The 19,760-nt window shown below is 35.2% G+C and overlaps 1 protein-coding gene across 1 annotated transcript in view; it reads right to left on the reverse strand.

Annotated features, from left to right (window-relative positions):
• The window catches only part of LOC110402644 (hornerin-like), an 81,093-nt gene continuing 61,466 nt past the window's right edge, over positions 134-19,760 (reverse strand). Inside the window, exons 43-68 of the mRNA XM_021404996.1 lie at positions 19,689-19,727; positions 19,458-19,502; positions 18,852-18,893; positions 17,957-17,995; positions 17,507-17,545; positions 16,759-16,797; positions 16,459-16,497; positions 16,136-16,174; positions 15,845-15,880; positions 15,089-15,118; positions 14,308-14,349; positions 12,460-12,498; positions 11,812-11,850; positions 10,807-10,845; positions 10,473-10,511; positions 10,042-10,080; positions 9,360-9,398; positions 8,482-8,517; positions 7,745-7,774; positions 6,621-6,656; positions 6,107-6,145; positions 5,058-5,096; positions 4,609-4,647; positions 2,788-2,820; positions 2,150-2,179; positions 134-1,607 (exon numbers count right to left, since the gene is read on the reverse strand). Of these exons, the coding sequence (XP_021260671.1) occupies positions 1,509-1,607; positions 2,150-2,179; positions 2,788-2,820; positions 4,609-4,647; positions 5,058-5,096; positions 6,107-6,145; positions 6,621-6,656; positions 7,745-7,774; positions 8,482-8,517; positions 9,360-9,398; positions 10,042-10,080; positions 10,473-10,511; positions 10,807-10,845; positions 11,812-11,850; positions 12,460-12,498; positions 14,308-14,349; positions 15,089-15,118; positions 15,845-15,880; positions 16,136-16,174; positions 16,459-16,497; positions 16,759-16,797; positions 17,507-17,545; positions 17,957-17,995; positions 18,852-18,893; positions 19,458-19,502; positions 19,689-19,727 (1,044 nt within the window). The 3' untranslated portion in view covers positions 134-1,508. The remainder of the gene's footprint in view (positions 1,608-2,149; positions 2,180-2,787; positions 2,821-4,608; positions 4,648-5,057; positions 5,097-6,106; positions 6,146-6,620; positions 6,657-7,744; positions 7,775-8,481; positions 8,518-9,359; positions 9,399-10,041; positions 10,081-10,472; positions 10,512-10,806; positions 10,846-11,811; positions 11,851-12,459; positions 12,499-14,307; positions 14,350-15,088; positions 15,119-15,844; positions 15,881-16,135; positions 16,175-16,458; positions 16,498-16,758; positions 16,798-17,506; positions 17,546-17,956; positions 17,996-18,851; positions 18,894-19,457; positions 19,503-19,688; positions 19,728-19,760) is intronic.

A 19,760-nucleotide genomic window follows, 5' to 3' on the forward strand; every position in this document is an offset into this window, starting at 1 on the left:
AGCGCGGGAGGGCAGAGCCCGCGCGCAGGGCGGGAGCAGCGCAGCGGCCGCCTAGCAACGGGGATCGAAACGCTCGGGAACGCTCCCCCCCAAGGTCCTGCAGCGTGCCCCCGCCGGTGCGAGGGACGCGGGGTTTTGTGTGAAATCCACCATTAGTTTATTAAAGAAGTGCAATGCCAGTTCAGATCGGACACTTAAATTAAAAGAACGTTATTGCATAGTCCAAAGAAACAACTGTCAACCCAACGGTGAAGATCATATTTAGGCAAAAGTCCTTCATGCCAGAATTACGATGTCAGAGATTTAGGTTAATTTACAGATGGTTGGCAATGGTGTGTCCTGTGCAGTATTTGACATGAGGGACAAAACTGGATGACATGCTGCCTCCATGGGAATTCATAATGGAAATATATGGATATAATGGAAATATCACGAATCATAATTGTAAACTGTAGGAGACAAATACAATTTTAATACTAGGCATGCATTCCTCAGGACATTAACCAGCAGTATGGTTCAGAAGGCAGTTGCTGCCCCATCAGGTGGTCACTGCCTCAACAACAGGCAGCAGCTCCAGAAGATTTCCCTGAACGCTGTGGCACGTCTCTTGAAGACAAAGATGGGCCAGGGTCCTCTTGTGCCCATGTCCTGTACCTGCTTGTAGATTTCATCATCATTCTTGGAATTAAACTTGCAGCTATATCAGGTATCACAAGCTAGACAAAACACTTGAGAAAAGGAGCCAACCCTAAGACTCTACCAGTTTTATGAACTTAATTACACTTCTAATACTTCCCATGAGAAAATGCATCGTTTTTCGGCAGCTTTCAGGCTGTTGGCCTAGTACAGGCTGTGCTTCCTTCCAAGCTGCTGTAGTTTATTTGTCATCAATGGCAACAGAGTTTAGTATTTCTTTGCTCTGGGATTTTTGGCTTCTTTAATAAATATGCTCTCATACCTCACAAATTTCAGTCCCACAGTGGTGTTTTTTTAAATTTGCTTTTTTTGCTTTGCAACCTCCATGTTGAGTGTGAATTTATTTTTGCCATCCCATGGAGGATTGCTTGCAAGAAGTTAGAGGTCATCTTTATTGTATGCGGTGAGGGGCAGAGACAGTGCTCAGTTTGCAAATAAAACCATTTTTTGACATTCTGTTTTGGTTACTAACCAAGTATTTTCTGAGAATTTGTTTCTCACACCAATCAATTTTCAGGTAGTTGTTCATCACATTTTCCACTGGACATAAAAATAATTTCAAAAAATCAGACAGGGTACAATACACTCTCTTAAAATGATGCCTAGAACACTGACAAAACTAATGATATCTACTAATGACTAAAGCCAAAGAAATTAATGAAAGACATGACATAGTAACCAGACATGGAACATGATAGCCAAGTAACATCTGCCAATATGACTTTATGGTTTTTTTTTTCTGACATTAAATAATTAATCTACTATTACTGCATATAATCCATGTCTAGGATGCCGAGCACATCTTCAGATGTTCATATAGACCATTTTGATGTAACAGCAGAGAGCGTGAAGGCACTCAAAACACTGAACAACAGCAGGAGTTGGGGACTGGAGTGTTTCCCAGCAGAGCTCTATAACAACAGAGAACAAGCGTGATAAACCAAATTCAAAACAGTTCTACTCATTACTATTATTAAAAACAGGTCAGTTTTAGAAAAATCTTTTACCTGTTAGACACTTCTATTATGTAGATACTTCTGACAATAAAAGTCAACAATTAAGTTCTCCATAAATGTTCAGCAAGTGTCACCAAAGTCCATGGGTGCCATTTTTTCCTCATAGAGGAATTCATTTTTGCTTCAAACGCACTTCCATGTCAAATACCCTTTTGTCAGACTGCCCCTCTGCTGCCATCTGTCACATGGCAATAAAATGTGATGGAATATTTTTGGGAACGTTCAACATCTACTGCCATATCACCAACATTGCCTCCAACATAATGGGCCAACATAATTAAATAGGAGGCATTACTTTTGGAGCAGCTCTCCTACATGCACATGTATTCTAAAACACTTACTCATATATAGGAAATTTGACAGATACCTCACAAATATACATCATACTTTCATTTTCCTACAATACATGTATGAAGAAACCAGCAGAAAATGCTTACCACTTGACTACCCCCTGCGGAGGACGGATGCTGGAAACAAACAAATAACAAATAAGGAAATATAGAAGTGTTCCCACTCAGTGTTTCTGAAGACGGAGTTTTGTCCATGATCAATACAATGTTAACAACTTAACCTATAGCATAACTTTAAGCTGTTTAAGAAGGCAGTAGATATAGACAGATGAAGTACACACTTCTAGTTACACATTCCCTTCATTCTGTCTTACACGTGAAAGTAAAAAGTGCGGTGGAAGAAAAAGTTAAATGTAATTGAAAGACTCAAGAGTTTGGCTTGTTAAAAAAATAAAATAAAAAAATAGTGAAGGATTAACTGAGCAGGGCCTACAAAAATCTACTCAAACAACAGGAATTTAAAATTGGAGGACAGCAAAATGTAACAAGGCCACAAACTAGAATGTAAAGCAAGACAGATTCAGACTTAAAATATAACTGATACTCAAATAGCTTTACCAAGTTAAGGCCATATTTTTCACAGCAGCTTTTTAAAATATTGTTTAATGCAAAGGGAACTAATACACAATGTTTTCTTCAGACCAAGCATTCATAAATTGCTCTATCAACTATCCAGGTTCTTTGTTTACCAAGAAAAGAAAATGCTGTGACAAAAGCTTTCTTACCTGCTTCCCAGAATAAGTGCTTCCTGAGGATCCCTGTAAAATAATAATAATAATAAGCCATTTAGTTCTGTTGTAATAGATTCCTCAGAACTGTGTTTAAAGAACACACATTAGTCTTGAAAATGCCTTAGTTTTGATGCTGATTTTCATTTTACATTTTTCCTTGCAGCTTTTTTCCCTATTTCAAGTGAATGGTATCAAGAAAGAACAGCTACCCCTTTTTTATTCTATTAACAGTTTCAGAGGATTTGCAAAGCAATGTATCATCCTGGCTGAACTACACAATTTGAAACTGAAATAGTTATCCTGATATTTAAATATATCATTTGTAATAAAATTATCTGATCAAATTTCTTTGAACAAGTACAGAGTTATATCAAATATTTGCCGGAAGGAGGAATGAAAACATCTTCATCCTAAGGTTCAAGTTTAAACAATATTTTCCAATTTTAATTTATTATCTAGTTTTCTCAGGCATTTAACCATTAACACTGTAACAGAATTCCACAGTTCACCCTCAATACTGTTACCTATTTTAAATACTAAAATCAACATTTCCACATTTGTGGCAAATACTGAAAAAGAGTATCCCTGTTAGCCTTCCTTGCTGACTGCCTCCTATGGAAGATGAACTCTGAAAAAAATACCTATTTTTGACTCTAAGCCTGCTTGTACCTCACTATATTCTTGCTATTTGGAATAAAGGACCACAGGAGAATGAAACCTATTTTGTGACCAGTCACCCAGAAATTCCAGGGAAAAGCTTATCTGAAATAAGAATACTTAATAACTTTCTGTTACAAGTATTCTTTAGTGTGATGTATTAGTCATAGAAAATTTAATTCCAAGTTCTCAAGAAGGAAGAGTTATCTTCTAATGTGTTTAATATATAGAAAGGAAAAAAATGATAGTCAAGTTATGCATTAATTCATTTGGAATCAGTCTATATAGTTAGGAAAAAAAGTAAATTAAGATTGAATTCTTTTTTAACTTTAGGTACTTATAAGGTAAATTTTACTTTTTAAGGTAAATAAGGTAAATATTAGAAGGATAAACATAAAAAGATATAAAATAAGTCTTTATGCTCTAGCTCTGCCTGAAGAAAGTTCTAATAAGGACTCTAACCGAAAAAAAAAGTGAACGCTGAAAAGCTAGATATTCTGCAAGAGTCTTAACAAGTTTTATGGTAAAGTAGTTCTGCTTATTTGAATGAAATTGCCAACATAAAAATCTCACAACCACTGACTCTATAGGAAATGACATCTAATATGGTACACAAAATGTCTCCCCTTTATGATTCAGGTGAAAGAAAATGTAACACAGTTGTGCTCCCTTTTTAATCAACAGGTGGATATATCTTATTTTCTATAAGAAAAGCTAATACTTTGCATGTGCTTATTTGCATCTCCTACCACACGGTAACAAGAGCTAAATTAAGTGGTTGAAAAGCTTAAAATGAAAAGATGAATATACACATAAAGTAGTAACTATCATGACTTTCAAAAAGAAAATGCTTTCTTCCAAGAAAGGCAGGAATACTTACAAGGACAAATGCATATAAAATAATTGAAAAAATGTTCCCTGAACATAAAGTTTGCTGAATGAATTCAAAGATTGCTGAATGAATTTAAACAGAAATAACTGTTCAGAAGTGTCATTAAAAATAAAGATCCTATAATCTCATTCTGTCATTACTAAAAATAATTTAGAGAATGACAAGAGAAGTCCACTTACAGAGTAAAATGCTCGCTAAAAAAATACTTCTTTATGTAACAGGCTTATGAGAAAAATGTAAGGTGAACTTGACAAGTTTTTACTTACTGGTTTACCATGTTGTCGGCCTCCAGAATATGATGAGCCCTGTTAGAAGAAAATAAAACACCTTTTATTAGAACATAAAACATTTTATCACCATCTTCAGACCATTCAGACATGTGCAGCACTTAGCACAAACTAATTTGACTGTTGTTTGAACAAAATATAGCTGGGATACTTAAAGCTTCAGCTATCCACTACACATCAAAACAACAGCAATCTATAATTCTGAATCAAAAAAGTTATGAAACACTGCTTGAAAGAAATGCTTTACACAGAGCAGTAATCCGTTGATTCTAACCAATTACTTTATTCAACTTGCTGAAACTACTTTAATAGAATTTTTTTAAATCAATTTACCTCAAAGGCTCAGGAAAGTGAATGCAACTTTCAGCATCAAGTAACTGACTCAGACGGTAAACAGAAAGCATTAGAATTGATGAAAATTCACTTACCTGCCCACCATACTGGCTGCTTCCTGAGGCAGAAGATCCCTATTAAGAAGAGGGAAAAAAAAAAAAACAACAAAGGAAACTTGAGTATTTGCAGAATAACAACAGTTACTCTTTTTTTTTGCTGCACAGAAATGAAATATCACAAAAAGACCTTGTGATGGGAGATAACAGCAGGAATCTGGAAAGTGTATTAATCTAAGAAGATGCAGTGAAGGACTTCTGACCTAATTCCTCTAAATTGTTGAACAGCTGAAAGTAGTAAATTTGGCAATCACAAAAGACCCGCTAAGACTAGTCTTTGACAAATATGGTTCTGTGCAAGAGAAGAGAAATTCTATTTTATTTGTGATAATCTGCTGGGTGAGATGTGCATTCAGAGAGCTTTGTGTGTATTTTTTTTCCTTATTATTTCAAATAAGCAATGAGGAAAAAAATGAAATTGAGCTATTTTTTAGCATAATGGAATTAAACTTTGCAAAAACAGTAATATCAATGGATCGGTATCAGTAAAATTTCTCATTCTGTGACAAACTACTAAGTCCACAAGAGGTATATAAGGAGCTGCTCACAGTAACAGATTTGGATTGCAGCTGAAGATGAGTGAAGTATTATTATTATGGGGAACACACCAAATTTGTATTTTCAAAGCCATATATAGGTCTGTTTTGCATCATATTTCTGAGTATTAAATCTAAACAAATGCAAAAATAATTACTAATTAATAATTTAAATGATTGAAAAATAACACAGAAAATAGATTTTGAATTGGTGCCATAGCCATGTGAAACTGAAACACGAAAACGGATAGCTAAATTATCACTTGAAGCAGCATTCTGAGGTTAAACAACTGAAATTATGATCTATACAGTTTCTTTACAGTAAAAGTCTGTATACTATTTCATGTCTGTTACTAACAGTCCCTGCTTTCAGATACCCATTGAGTATAAAATGACTGACTGAAAAACTTTCTGGCAGTAAATGCACAGCATCATATTTTTCATTTATTAAGTAACAGGTAGGAAGAATGTCTTGAAAGAAGAGTTGCTTGCCTGTCCTCCATACTGACTGCTTCCAGAATAAGATGAACCCTGTAAAAGAAATGTGTAACTCACACCCTTTGCAAGTATTTTTTTTTTCTTTTTAATACTACCTGGCACCAAAAAGCTAGACCTAATCTAAGAAATATTGATAATACCAATTAACCAGAAGAACATTATGCAGTTATTAATGGAGATGCAAACAGCTCTTTATCAACACACTATATTAATGGTTGATGCCAAGAGATGAACCCTGTGAAATATTATTTCAATTATTTTTTCAAAGTAAGCAGGCTTCTAAAACTACAATTTTGGCTACTACTAAAATTTTGTCTCCGATAAAGTCAAAAGATATTTAAGAAAAGATATAACAGAAATGCGAAGAGACTGACTCAATAAAAAGCCATTGTTCCTATTTCTGTGACTGAACTCAATATTTAATTGCTTCTGGGCAAACACTGCAAAACCGAGTCATGTTTATTTCTGAGAATCTAATCTGTATCAGTGCCAAACAGAAAATACTTACCTGTCCACCATGGTAATTGCTTCCTCCAGAAGAGCCCTGTATTTAACAAAAAAATAGCAGTAGTCACTTTGTATAAAATTCAGTCTCAGGTACAGTAAAACCGTAAGAGCACATCTTGACCTAGTGCACTGAGGAAGTTATTTACACTGGTTACTTTCCTACTTTGCTGATCAAACAAGAAAAGTATTTAGTTTCAGTTAGTCCTTATACTTTTATATTGCTTGCTTGCAAAAAGAAATAAGCAGACAGTTTATATGCTGTTTTCAACAATTCTAATACTCAGTGGTGTAATCATGTCTTGTTCTTGCTTGATTTCATAATCTGAGAAAGAGAAGAAATTTTGACGAAAGATAACTGAATCATCTTCAAAAGTAAAGTAGCTTAAATTTCAGCAAAGCAGGTGTGTTGTTCTATTTTTTAATATTTACAAAAATATAGCAAATATAGAATCATAGAATCCTTAGAGTTGGAAGGGATATCTGAAGGCCATCTAGTCCAACTCCCATATACTAAGTGAACAGAATCATTACAATAGCTCTAATTTTTTAAACATATTGCTCTGCTTCCAGTTGGAAGCACCGTGAGCCAGGGTTTTTAGATTTAAGTTTCACTAGTTCAGTCATATGGTTAATCACCATCATAAGAACAGTGGCATTACACAGTCACAAAAAAAACAGCACATAAACTGTGAGATATCTGGGAAACAGAGACTCTTCAGAAACATCTGTGCCTCCCTTACAAGCTAAAATAAATTAAATTCTTTGAAGCAGTTTATAATGTCTGAGTACTTTACAGAATTGGCACTGGACTGCCTTTAATATGACTGGAGAACATTACTATTTGTTTAATCCAGGTTGGGGAAAGTGCAATTTATTTCCTATGTATTTTTCTGAAAATAAAAATGCATCTGGATATCCAGCTTTGAATACAATATTGCAGTTGCAAGCCGATTAGTATTTTTTTTTTCTTTATCAGGTCCAAAATCTCTCACCTAAGTACAATGCCAAACAACTTTTATCATTTCTATAAATGCATGGAAAAAGTTAATTCAAGAAAAGTAGTTCTTTGGGAATGTTCTAGTTACACTTTACTATGAAAGGTACAGAAAGACAAAGAATACTTACTGGACTCCCACCAGGACAATGACATCCACCCTGTATTACACACAAAACAAACAAACTTATTCTCAAGAAACTAAATGATCAGAAGAATATTTTGAATTAAGTCAAACACTTATTTTGCTATTGCAAGAAAATAAATTTAAAACAGACTCACACTACACCTTCTGAAAATTTGCTTCTTTCTATTCTCCTTTTAGGCAAACTGTGCACTTGCTGATTGATTTTTTTTTTTAAATTTAGTCCAAGTCATCATTTGAGCTTATAATGAAAATCATACCAAAATGGTGAGTAAAATATTCTGAGGAGTGCCACAGAAAAATAGTTGGTTATTTCCTTCCCCTAAAAGAAGCCAAAGCAGCTGGAATACAAGCAGAATTCTCACACGCTACAGACATTATGGAAAACACTAAAGATGACTTTCAGTGGAGGCCTGCAAGATGATTTCTAATCTGATAAAAGTAAGGCATGGATGAGGTTCACCTTTCAGTGTCTCAAAGGCAATGTGGATGAAGTGGGTATGAAGGTAAACTCAAAAACAACTGACATTCAGATAGACGGCTACTCTGGGCCTCTGGGATCCCTGAATGACATGTGAGAAGAGAACAGTATACTACTTACACTGCGGGCACGAAGGAGAGTGGTGAGGAAAAACAGTTCTTGTGAAGGAAAGCTACAGAAGGTAAACCGAGAGTGCCTGTAATACTAGCAGGGTTGAATGGTGTTGAGAAAGAAAAGCATACCTGACCACCAGATTGGCTGCCTCCCGAAGAATAGCCCTGGAATGAAAAATAAGAAACAAATTATTTCTGTGTTACTGAGTAATATTCTTACTCATTATAATTCTGCTCCTTAGTCTTTCAAATTGCTTCTGTCTAAAAATGATAATAAAAAAATATCATTTGAACAAAGATCAGCTTAAGGAAGCATTTCCAATACAGCAAAGCAGACCCCTATAGAATTCTCTCATATCATGCCATTTTACACAGATCCATTCTTCGCAACTCTTGCTCAATTTTGCTTAAAGCTACTCTGTCTTAGAATGTTTCTTTTTTAATCAAAGAAGTACAGAAGTACAGAACAGTCAGTTTTCCTAATGAACTCTTTACCAAAACTGCAAATATTGTGAAGGTTTAAGTTTTACTTGTCAGCTATACTGGCTGCTTCCTGAAGAAGCTGTACCCTAAAGAAACAAGAAAGCATTTGTATTTGTTGCATATTCTTAAATGTATGGCCTGTTATTGGAAAATACAATTTTATTTCTTCTCTGTGGATTTAAACACCACAGGAATATGAACTCTTTCTTTAAAGCAATTTTAAAATATTGATTGGTTTTTAATAACAGCTGCAACTTAAAATAGGACAAGAAAGTTTAAATTAAAGGCAGCTTCAGGCAACTGCGTGTGGCACAGCTGCAGGTGATTCACTGCTCAGGACAGACTTCTGTGTTCCACTTTCCTGCATGGGCTGACACAGAAGGTCCTACGTCCACCTGTTTTGCCTGAACAGTGCTTTGCTGTAAGCCAATCCTTTATAAAGGACCTTGTTTTTCACAGAACAGAAAAAGAGAGAAAGGTGAACAACTGAACAACAACCCATATATAGAAAAAACAATTCTCACCTGTCCTCCATATTGGCTGCCACCTGAGGAAAATGAACCCTGCCACAAAGAAACCAATTATTTCTATCAAAAAGGTTCTTTGAGAGTTTGTGAAAGACTACTTTCTTTCTCTGTCGTACAATGGAAGATTACAGAAAAGCAATCATCCTATAACACCAATAGCATGGAGTGATCACAAGCAATTATTATTCTATACATAGTTGCATTATGGGGGAATATACTGTGACTGAAAATTTTACTCCTCTAATTCCCTTTCCAATAAATCTGACAAGAAGTATTTGCAGAGGCCAAGGGCCAGTTTGACGGCGATTTCACTGCATATGAAAGGCTATGCCACAAGACAACACTGGGATCTCTCCATCCTTTTTCACCTCATAAGAGCATGGAACACCTTCCCTTAACAACACTTAACCTTCCCCTCTGTTCCCTTCCCGAGACACGTCATTTCACTAACACCAGCTCTGAGAGAAGTGAGGTACTTCATCAGCTGAGGTAGAGGAGAAATACAAGCTGCTTCCAGCTGCTCCTTACTATTAGAGAGTTAAGGAACCACGACAGCAGCAGAAGACAAGTAGGTTCTAGAATGAGGAGAGTAAATGAGAAGGTAGAACAAGGCTAAAAATGTATTAAATGTGATACAATGGAGGTATTGGCCCATCACAGTTTGTGCATTTTTTCTCACCTGTCCTCCGTACTGGCTGCCTCCTGAGGAAGGTGAACCCTGAACATGAACAAAAATGAAACTGAAACTTCTTTATACCCATATCATGAGGCTTTAAACATTTTTGGTCAGCTTTACAAAGTACTAATTTATTTCAGAAAGACGTGACGTTACCCAAGGAACTGTATTCACATAAAATTTTATGACTGAGTTCTGCAAATGTCAGGAGCCAACTGAGTCAACCATGTATTTTACACTCTATTTCTTCTTAGTTTTAAATATGGTCTTCATCTAAATGTTTTGTTTAATCACAGTAGCAAACACAATGCTACAATAAAGATTTACTTAAGATTAATATACATCAAGTTAAGGTAGACAGGTGGGTAGACAATCAATCCACTAAAAGTTATGCATAGGTAAAAATTATCTAAGTGGGGACTATTAATGCTTACTTGTCCACTGTAATGGCTGCCTCCATAAGATGGTGATCCCTGGAAAAATATTGAAAATCTTTTTTTTTTTCCTATTTCACAAAGTACAGATGATTGATGGATATGAGAAGCAAAAATATCTGTATTTTGTTATTTCATTGTTTTGTTTGTAATCTTCACAGAATAAACTTTGCATTTTGTCTTCCTTAAATTCACAATATTACTACAGAGAATACATCACTGTAAGGCTTTCTTAGATTAAATTGAGATATTTATCTTGATAATGCTTTACTTGGTAAGAGTCAAATATTCGTAAAATACACATCATATATAAATATTGAAAGTAAGAGCTTACTTGTCCACCATATTGGCTAGCTCCAGAAGAATAAGACTCCTGTAAAAAATGCCAGACATGAGTTATCTGCTGCAGGATTTCCTTATATTAAAACATGACTCTCAACAGGAGCAAGATAGCAAGACAAGAGTGAAGACAGGTAGCAAGAGTTTCAGTATACTTTAATTACTCGATTTCAAGGCTTATGCTGTCACTTCAGGAAACACTTGAATTGCCAATTCAAACTGAGTTTGCTACTCTTGTATTTTAAGAGCTTCTGTTTTCCTTGATAACTGTACAGTAGAACGTCACAGTAATCCTGAAAGTACTTTCTCTATTGTTCTGCAGCCATAAGACGACTTCTCTATCCGTGTAAATATCATGGTGAAAGTTATTTTGCACATTGCCACTCCACATTCTTGATATGTCTTCAAGAGAAACAACAACAACAAAAAATATTTCTGCACAATCTAGCACATGCTCCTACATGCCTCTGAGACAAGAGCTAACGTGATGAAAGATACTCTTTTGGAGAAAAATCACATAACCAAATGAAATTCTAAATGCAGATAATGTAGAGTAAAACAAAATATTATTCAACCTAACTCAAGCTTCTTTGTCACCAACCCAAATAACATGGCTCCAGAAACAAGCCTTTTTGCCTTGACGTGGATTGTTTTCTGTTTTCAGATTTTTTTTTCCATAACTCAAATTGTTTATTTCTGGTAAATGACCATATGCTACTGTTAATTATGATGCTCAGTATGATTCTCACATCTTCCATGTCACTGTGCTTGTAATTTTGAATCAGAGATTCAAGTGTACACCTCAGCCATCAGCTGGGATTTTTCACAGTGCTAAAACACTTCAGCCATATTCTCATTCCTTCTGTGCCTTAGCTTGAGGATTTTCTGTCTGAAGACTGCCATACCAGCTTCCACACAAGCTGTAATTCAAGTGGCCAGTACTTGCCAGTTGTAAAAAGCATTGGGGTAGAGAACACGGTAACATGTAAGGAGTGCTTACCCGTTCACTCTGACGGTTGTTAGATGGCGAGCTGGAATCCTGTAAAATATTACAATCCAGTTATTTCATGGCAAATATTTCAATTTTGTCTAAGCAGGAGCAGAAGGCAATAAAAACTACTGTTTTGTTTGTGTGACTTGTTGTGACAGTTAAATTTGGAGGCTGTAGGATAAGCAGCTTTCTTTCAAGTTCTGTCTTTGCTCATTTCTGGAAGAGTGGCATTTATTTATTTGGAAACCTGAATACCAAGGCCAAAGCTAGAAAGAAAGGATTGGCTAATTAAGGGATCTCTGAAAAACAAACCAAGTAGTCTTACTGACACCTTGTACAGCAAGAAATCTCTTTGAAGAGGGGAGAATGGATTTATCTTTTCTTTTTCTTAATGAAAGAATGTTGACTGGGAATCAAAAATGCTGCAATTTAATTCATTGTTTAAAACATTTGTTTTTGCTATGAGCTTCAGTAAGCACGTTCCACAAAAATAAAGGCAACTATTTGACACATCACACTCAATGACAAATATCATGTTTCAAGAGCAAAAACTTGATAAAAAGTTCCCACATCAAAATGGAATGTGAATGTGTGTTTGTGAATAGCCACTATTTTTCAAAACGGCAAGCTGGCTTTTCTTTCCAAATGAGTACTTACATAGCTACTGTAATGGCTTCCTCCAGAATAAGATGTGTCCTGGGAAAAATAAATCAGTTATTTTTCTACAACAGAAGTTTTTCAGTGGAAGATTTCTTACAGGACAGTAGTACATACAGTTCTATTTTACTCTTTTGCCTAAGTTTAAAAGTCATGTAAAGTCTACTCTTCCCTATTTTGCTAATACATCTAGAATTTTATGTGCCCCTATCCACCAGAATGGCTGCCTCCACAGCTCTTTCAGAATGGAAACATCAGTTATTTTACTTCAAAGAATCTGATTGGAGGATGGGGAGCTTACTTCCTTCAGTTTAAAATCAGTGAACATGCTGAAGAACAACATATTTGCAAAAAGCTTTTAATATTCATTCTTGCGGAGTTCTATGGACTTTTTGAGTATTGCTGGTTTTCAACAAGATCTGCTAAGCTCACAAAGAGAAGAGACAGTTTTGTGGTTAGTACATCATGTTAAGCACTTATCAGAAATGTGCCCGTAATAAGAAATCCTTCGTGTGCAAATTGGCTTTTCAACTGCACTGTAAAGAAGATACTAAAAGACAACATTCTGAGATAGACTGCAACATACATCTGGGGGGAGAACTAAGATCTGTATTAAGTATACAGAAGCAATTTTCCCCTGCTGAGGTACTGGGAGCATCTATACATTGTAGTCTGGATCAGGAGTGCATCTTTGAGACAAAATTCCTGGTAGTCTCTAGTCGGTAAAGTTTTGCTTGCATCAGGAAGAGTACTCAGAGGCAATTAATTGGATGCCATTCAGGTAAAACTAAGTTGCAAGATGTTCTCTAGGGTCACACTTAATGCCTTCCAATAGTAAGATGACGTTTGGTCCATTCAATCAGAACTAACTTTTCCTGAAACATGTGGCCATAAGTTTGTGAGCAATCACTGTTTCACACTGTAGATCTGTTCCTGTAAATCTGCAGCACTTGTTGATACATAGCCATTATGTTCCCTCATTCCTTATACACAATCCCTGATTCAGAATTGCCATCTGAAGATGGCCAAGTCAGCATAAAAATGCCTCAGACCCAATAGGTAGTTCTGAAGAAAACAAATCCCACCATCAATAATATGAAGGATGTAGAACACAGATGAGTAAGAATTACTTCCTGACTGTGGATGTACACACATTCCTCCTTCTTACAAGAGAGCATAAGGTCAGCCTTATTTATCACACAGTATTAATTTTGTATGGCACACTCATGTAGCTGAGTCTAATCTGGCTTTGTATCAACTAGCAGTCTGAAAATAATGCCACAGATTTCAGTGATAGTTACAGAAAGATGCAAGTGCTTTTTCTCCTTTTAGTGCCACGCATATGGAGCCAGTAATTAACTGCGTGACTTTCTAAAGCATGAGGAACAGAACAGATTCTGAACATTTTTAAATAGGTCTCTCCTGCAAGAGAGTTCATATCTGTATGAGGAGAAATTGCTGACTTATGAAATGCTAAACCCTTTCTTGCAACAAATGATCTGAGAGGAATACAAACACAAATCTATGTTCATAAGGCATGGTTTGACATGATTTTGAAGAAGGCAGTGATACTGATTCCCAAAGTAAATAATTATATTGATATATACACCTGTGTTTCTGCCAAATATTTTTCATTCAAAGACTTCTGCTTGAATGAACACTATTTCAAATGGAAAGAGAAGCTGAGAGATGCAAAAATGTCTTGTGTATATTTTTAACAGTAACTAAAGTGGGCTATTTTTCAGAAGTGTATGACTATTCAACACTAACTCTTTTTAATCTCTCTAACTATCATACTGACAAAACAAACACAGGTACACTTATGAAAAGCTGATGAATACCGCTTACATTTGAAGATGAATTACTTCTGAGTAAGGAAGATGATCCACTCTGTAGGGGAGAAGAGAAATAAAGCAACAACAAAACCAACCAAAAAAAAAAAGTAAAAATAAATTAGCTCTTGTCTTCGATCAAATTAAAAATGAAACAAAAAGAATGCATCTTCCTTGCGACTTAAAAGGAAGAATACCACAATCCGAACCGGAATTCCATTTAAGCTTCACTTTCAGTAACTTGCCCAGGTAGCCAACAGTCTTTTTTGGCCTGTAAGACTATAAATCATAAAGAACTGCCTTGTATCTACCCATAACTGATTACCTAGAAAATAAGAATTGTACCCAAGGTGTGGGAACGTCCTTTATATGCAACAGGTCGATTGACCACATACTATCTGCTTTGGAAAACATATATGACTGTATTTAACAGACTTCAAACACTCCAGAGGAAAATCATTACCGCCTTTCTTTAAAACTTTCAGATATTTATTTTGGAGAAGGTATATACATTTCTATAAATATGGCAACAGAAAGCCATTGTTCAGTGAATAGATCATGCTGCTAGCTGTGGACATCTGAATTCTTGGCAGTATAAGAAATAAATTCTATTGTCTCAGTAATGCATAGTGATACCAAAGGAATAACGAATATGAATTTGAATAGCACGTTCAAATAGATAATTAAATAACTTAGAAATAAATAGGTCTACAGATAATTTTCCAAATAATATAAACCTTCCCTAATACAAACATATATATGCATAAGAAAACATACAATGAACAAATAACACTTACAGAACTTGCACCAGAGCAATCACATCCACTCTGTAAAGAATGCAGAAAATATTTAAGATCTCAAGAACAGTACTGAAAGGGACTCTAGTTACAATTCAAATTATTTCTGCAAACCCAGTTATACAAACTATAAAATTAGATTCATATCGACTCAAGTGCTTTCTAGAACATAATCTATTTTTATTCTTTTCATTCTCTGAAACTTTTCCTGCACTTATTGCTCTGATGGGGTTAAACCTTCTAATTTTGTCTTCAAATTTGTTGTCTACAGTCTTTACCTTATGAACTGCACCCACCAAAAGGGCAAGCAGAAAAGTTTGAGCGCCACAGAAAAATAGGTGGTTATTTCCTTCCCCTAAAAGAAGCCAAAGCAGCTGGAATACAAGCAGAATTCTCACACGCTACAGACATTATGGAAAACACTAAAGATGACTTTCAGTGGAGGCCTGCAAGATGATTTCTAATCTGATAAAAGTAAGGCATGGATGAGGTTCATCTTTCAGTGTCTCAAAGGCAATGTGGATGAAGTGGGTATGAAGGTAAACTCAAAAACAACTGACATTCAGATAGACGGCTACTCTGGGCCTCTGGGATCCCTGAATGACATGTGAGAAGAGAACAGTATACTACTTACACTGCGGGCACGAAGGAGAGTGGTGAGGAAAAACAGTTCTTGTGAAGGAAAGCTACAGAAGGTAAACCGAGAGTGCCTGTAATACTAGCAGGGTTGAATGGTGTTGAGAAAGAAAAGCATACCTGACCACCAGATTGGCTGCCTCTTGATGGTGAACCCTGTAAATGGTTATATTTTCATTTACAAGATCATCTTTAAGTTCGACATGTCTATTTGACCAAAATGTATAATCTTTTACTCTACAACCTGTGTGTGAAAAGACCTATGAGGTTATGAATCCAATTACGTCTACAGAAAAAAAAATAGAATACTCTAAAAACTTGGGCATTACCAATTCCACAATATATTCTTGAAAGACATACCGAGAGAGATTAAAAAAAAAAAAAAAGAAGATAAAAATAAAAATTTCGCACCTGCCCACCATATTGGTTGCTTCCTGATGAGGATGAGCCCTGAAAAAAATTAACATAGAAAGTAAATGATTTTTAAAGATACACATTACAAAAAATATTTATTACTTTCATTTGTTTCTTAACATCGGAACATCATTCATTCCACATTAGCATTTTGAACACTCTGCTTACACTTGGACATATACATAAAGCTATACAAGGAAGAAGCATTTAAGCACCAAAAATTTCATTCCTCATTAAAAATTTTCTGTAATACAGTATAAATAGTCGTTTTTTTGTGTAACAGATACTTTAAGTGAAAAATACAGAATATTAGTATTCACCTGTCCACTGGAGTAGCCACCACCTTGAGAAGATAATCCCTGCAAAAATAGACCCAATTTATTTCTGTTTATAATGGCTTCTAGAAAACAAGACTGCACGGCTGAATAGTTGTGTACGCATTTTTATAAAATAGTTTGTCTTTTGTAAAATTTATCAGTTCATTTCACAAGACATGATTACAGATGTCATGAGAAATTCTAGAAGATGATAAATAGGCATAATTTACTTGTCAGGATCACTTTTAACAGAACAGCCACTTGGAGAGGGAACTGCAAATAATGAATAAAATAGATGCTTACATGTCCACCTGACTGGCTGCCTCCAGGGGAATAAAAATCCTGGAAAAATGTATTGAAAGTACATGAAAAAAAACCAAGACTTCCTTTCTTTTGTATTATGGAAAGATCATGATGGAAGCTGAATGCTCTTTCTTGTATTTCCACATTCCTTAATTTTCTCTCACGGGCTGTTCAAGAAAAAGAAAAACTTCTTTCTGCATAGAACAGCACATGCTTCTTTATCCCTGCTGGTAAATGGCCTTTTGGTGAAAAGATATTATTTTGGACACTATGACTAATGAGTTCTTGTGTATCCATCAAAATAATTTCCCAGTCACTGCATTCTCATATGAATTAATAAAATGAGTGCAAAGTAAAAATGACAGGAAAGTGGAAGCCCTCATAAATATAGCATAAAGCACAATAAAGCACAGGGTTTTGTTTAGAATAAATGCTGGATGTACTACAGTATGGAAGCCTTTTGCAGCAGGGCAGTGAGCAAAAATTCGCAGGAACAAGTAAGTTGTGGCATAGAGTTTGCAGTGGTGAGTCTGAGATTCAAGTGCACACCTCAGCCATCAGCTGGGATTTTTCACAGTGCTAAAACACTTCAGCCATATTCTCATTCCTTCTGTGCCTTAGCTTGAGGATTTTCTGTCTGAAGACTGCCATACCAGCTTCCACACAAGCTGTAATTCAAGTGGCCAGTACTTGCCAGTTGTAAAAAGCATTGGGGTAGAGAACACGGTAACATGTAAGGAGTGCTTACCCGTTCACTCTGACGGTTGTTAGATGGCGAGCTGGAATCCTGTAAAATATTACAATCCAGTTATTTCATGGCAAATATTTCAATTTTGTCTAAGCAGGAGCAGAAGGCAATAAAAACTACTGTTTTGTTTGTGTGACTTGTTGTGACAGTTAAATTTGGAGGCTGTAGGATAAGCAGCTTTCTTTCAAGTTCTGTCTTTGCTCATTTCTGGAAGAGTGGCATTTATTTTTTTTCAATTAGATATTCAATACAGAGTAATAAAGGAACGAGGTCTTATCATAATTCACATTATTTCCCCTTAGAATGCTCTAGGATAAAACAGTAGTACTTTAGAAAATGTCTTGGATCTTGAAAATAAGATTATGTGATAGGTAAAGGTCCACCAAAGCACCTAGTTATTTCAAAAGGCAGTAAATTCTGAGACTGATATGTTTGAGTAGGAATGCTTACACTGTAATCAGATTCACTAACTCCCATGGAAGGTGAATCCTGCAAAATAATAGAAACATTTTCATATAAAAAGAATTCTTTTATTATTTTACTTGTAGAGAATATAAATTAAAGGAATAAAAATAAGAATCTCCAGTTTTCCCTAAATCAGGGTATACCTAAAGAAAATAAAAAGATATACTGCTTTACCTGCTGCATAAACAGGGAAGGTAAAGAAAAAACAATAACACACACATACAAGGAAGTTTTATTGTGTTCTTATAAGTATGTTCTCCTTTAGGAAACATTTTAGATAAAGTTGATTTGTGAAATAAACTATTCTTTACATTCAAAAATCTAATTTTCTATGATTTGTTTGTAGGACCTACAATATGAGTAGTAATAAAACAATTTTTCAAGAAAAACACTCTAGATTATGTCTTATTTTTAATAAATAAGTTTACATGACTTTGGGTGGTTAAAATATATTGCTAACCAAAAAAGAATGTAGTCCCTACAAAATGATTCTATAATAAAGTCCACATCAATAAATAGAGACTTATAAACAGTATGTGCATTCCCTTGGGCTTCTACACAAGTAACGTGTGTAAAGTAAATTCATAAATTACTTTTTTCCTTTGAATGAGTTGATACAAAAACAATAAGACAATAAAGTGTACTAATGAGAGGACTGAATAGTCACAGTGTTGTATTAAGGAGGAAAGTCCATGTAGACAATTACCTTCCCTCCATTATTGAAAATATTAGGAGTTATAAATAGGTAAATCAAAGGAAAAGAGAAACAGAAAGTATCAGATGGTCAACACTTAAAAATAATTGAAAAATAGAAGCCAATACATGTAAGAACCAGAACGCCAACCTCCAGCTTTTGATGCATGAGAGAAATTATATTTACCTGACCATAAGATCCAGTACCGCCATATGTGGAAGATCCATCCTGTTCAGATAACACAAATCATTTTCATTTGCAAACATTTCAGTTTGGAAACATACATACTGTAGCAATCTTTATCAGAGATTTAAAATATATTAATATTTACTGAGGTGTCAGAATGCATATTGAGCAACTCAGTTATATCCTGTATGACACTAATTTTAACACACTAACTTAACAAATTCTTAGAACAAACTGTATTTCCAATTTGGAAGAGACTTTCATCTGGCTGATAAAGTTCATAGAATGGCTTGGGCTGGAACGGACCTTAAAAATAATCTAGTTCTAAATCCTCTGTAGTGCGCAAGGTTAAAGTTAGTTTTGTTGAGAACAATAAGCTGTAACCATTGGAGGCACTTCAGTTTTTCCATACTCTCCTGAAAATCTCCACTTTATGAAAAGTATATGTAACTACATTCCTTTAAAAAAAATCTTCATTAAAATATAATGAGAGCAAAAATATAGAATACAGCTGTATATAGGAGTCGGGGTATTGGCCCTGAGCACAAGGGAGGAAGGGATGGGGGGGAAAGAATAAAAGGGAAAAAAGAAAAAAAGAGGATTTACCTGACCATAGGATTCACTGCCATTGTCATCTACAGAAGACCCTCCCTGAAGAGAAAATAAAAAGTTTAATATTTTTGTTCTCTTAATTAATATTTTTTCTTCTTTCAAGGGTGGTACAGGAATGAAGATTATGGTAGTCTGTGTTGATTGGGAACTCGGACTCCATGATCTCTTGAAGTCCCTTCCAACTCTGCAATTCTGTGACTTCACAAATGAGGAAAAAAATCTTACCTGTCCGTAAGATCCTCCAGGATAGAAGGAAGACCCTCCCTGTACAGAAAACATTAAAAGTTATTGTTTTGT

This window comes from Numida meleagris, chromosome 7, assembly GCF_002078875.1.
Source record: "Numida meleagris isolate 19003 breed g44 Domestic line chromosome 7, NumMel1.0, whole genome shotgun sequence".
Classification (NCBI taxonomy): domain Eukaryota; kingdom Metazoa; phylum Chordata; class Aves; order Galliformes; family Numididae; genus Numida; species Numida meleagris.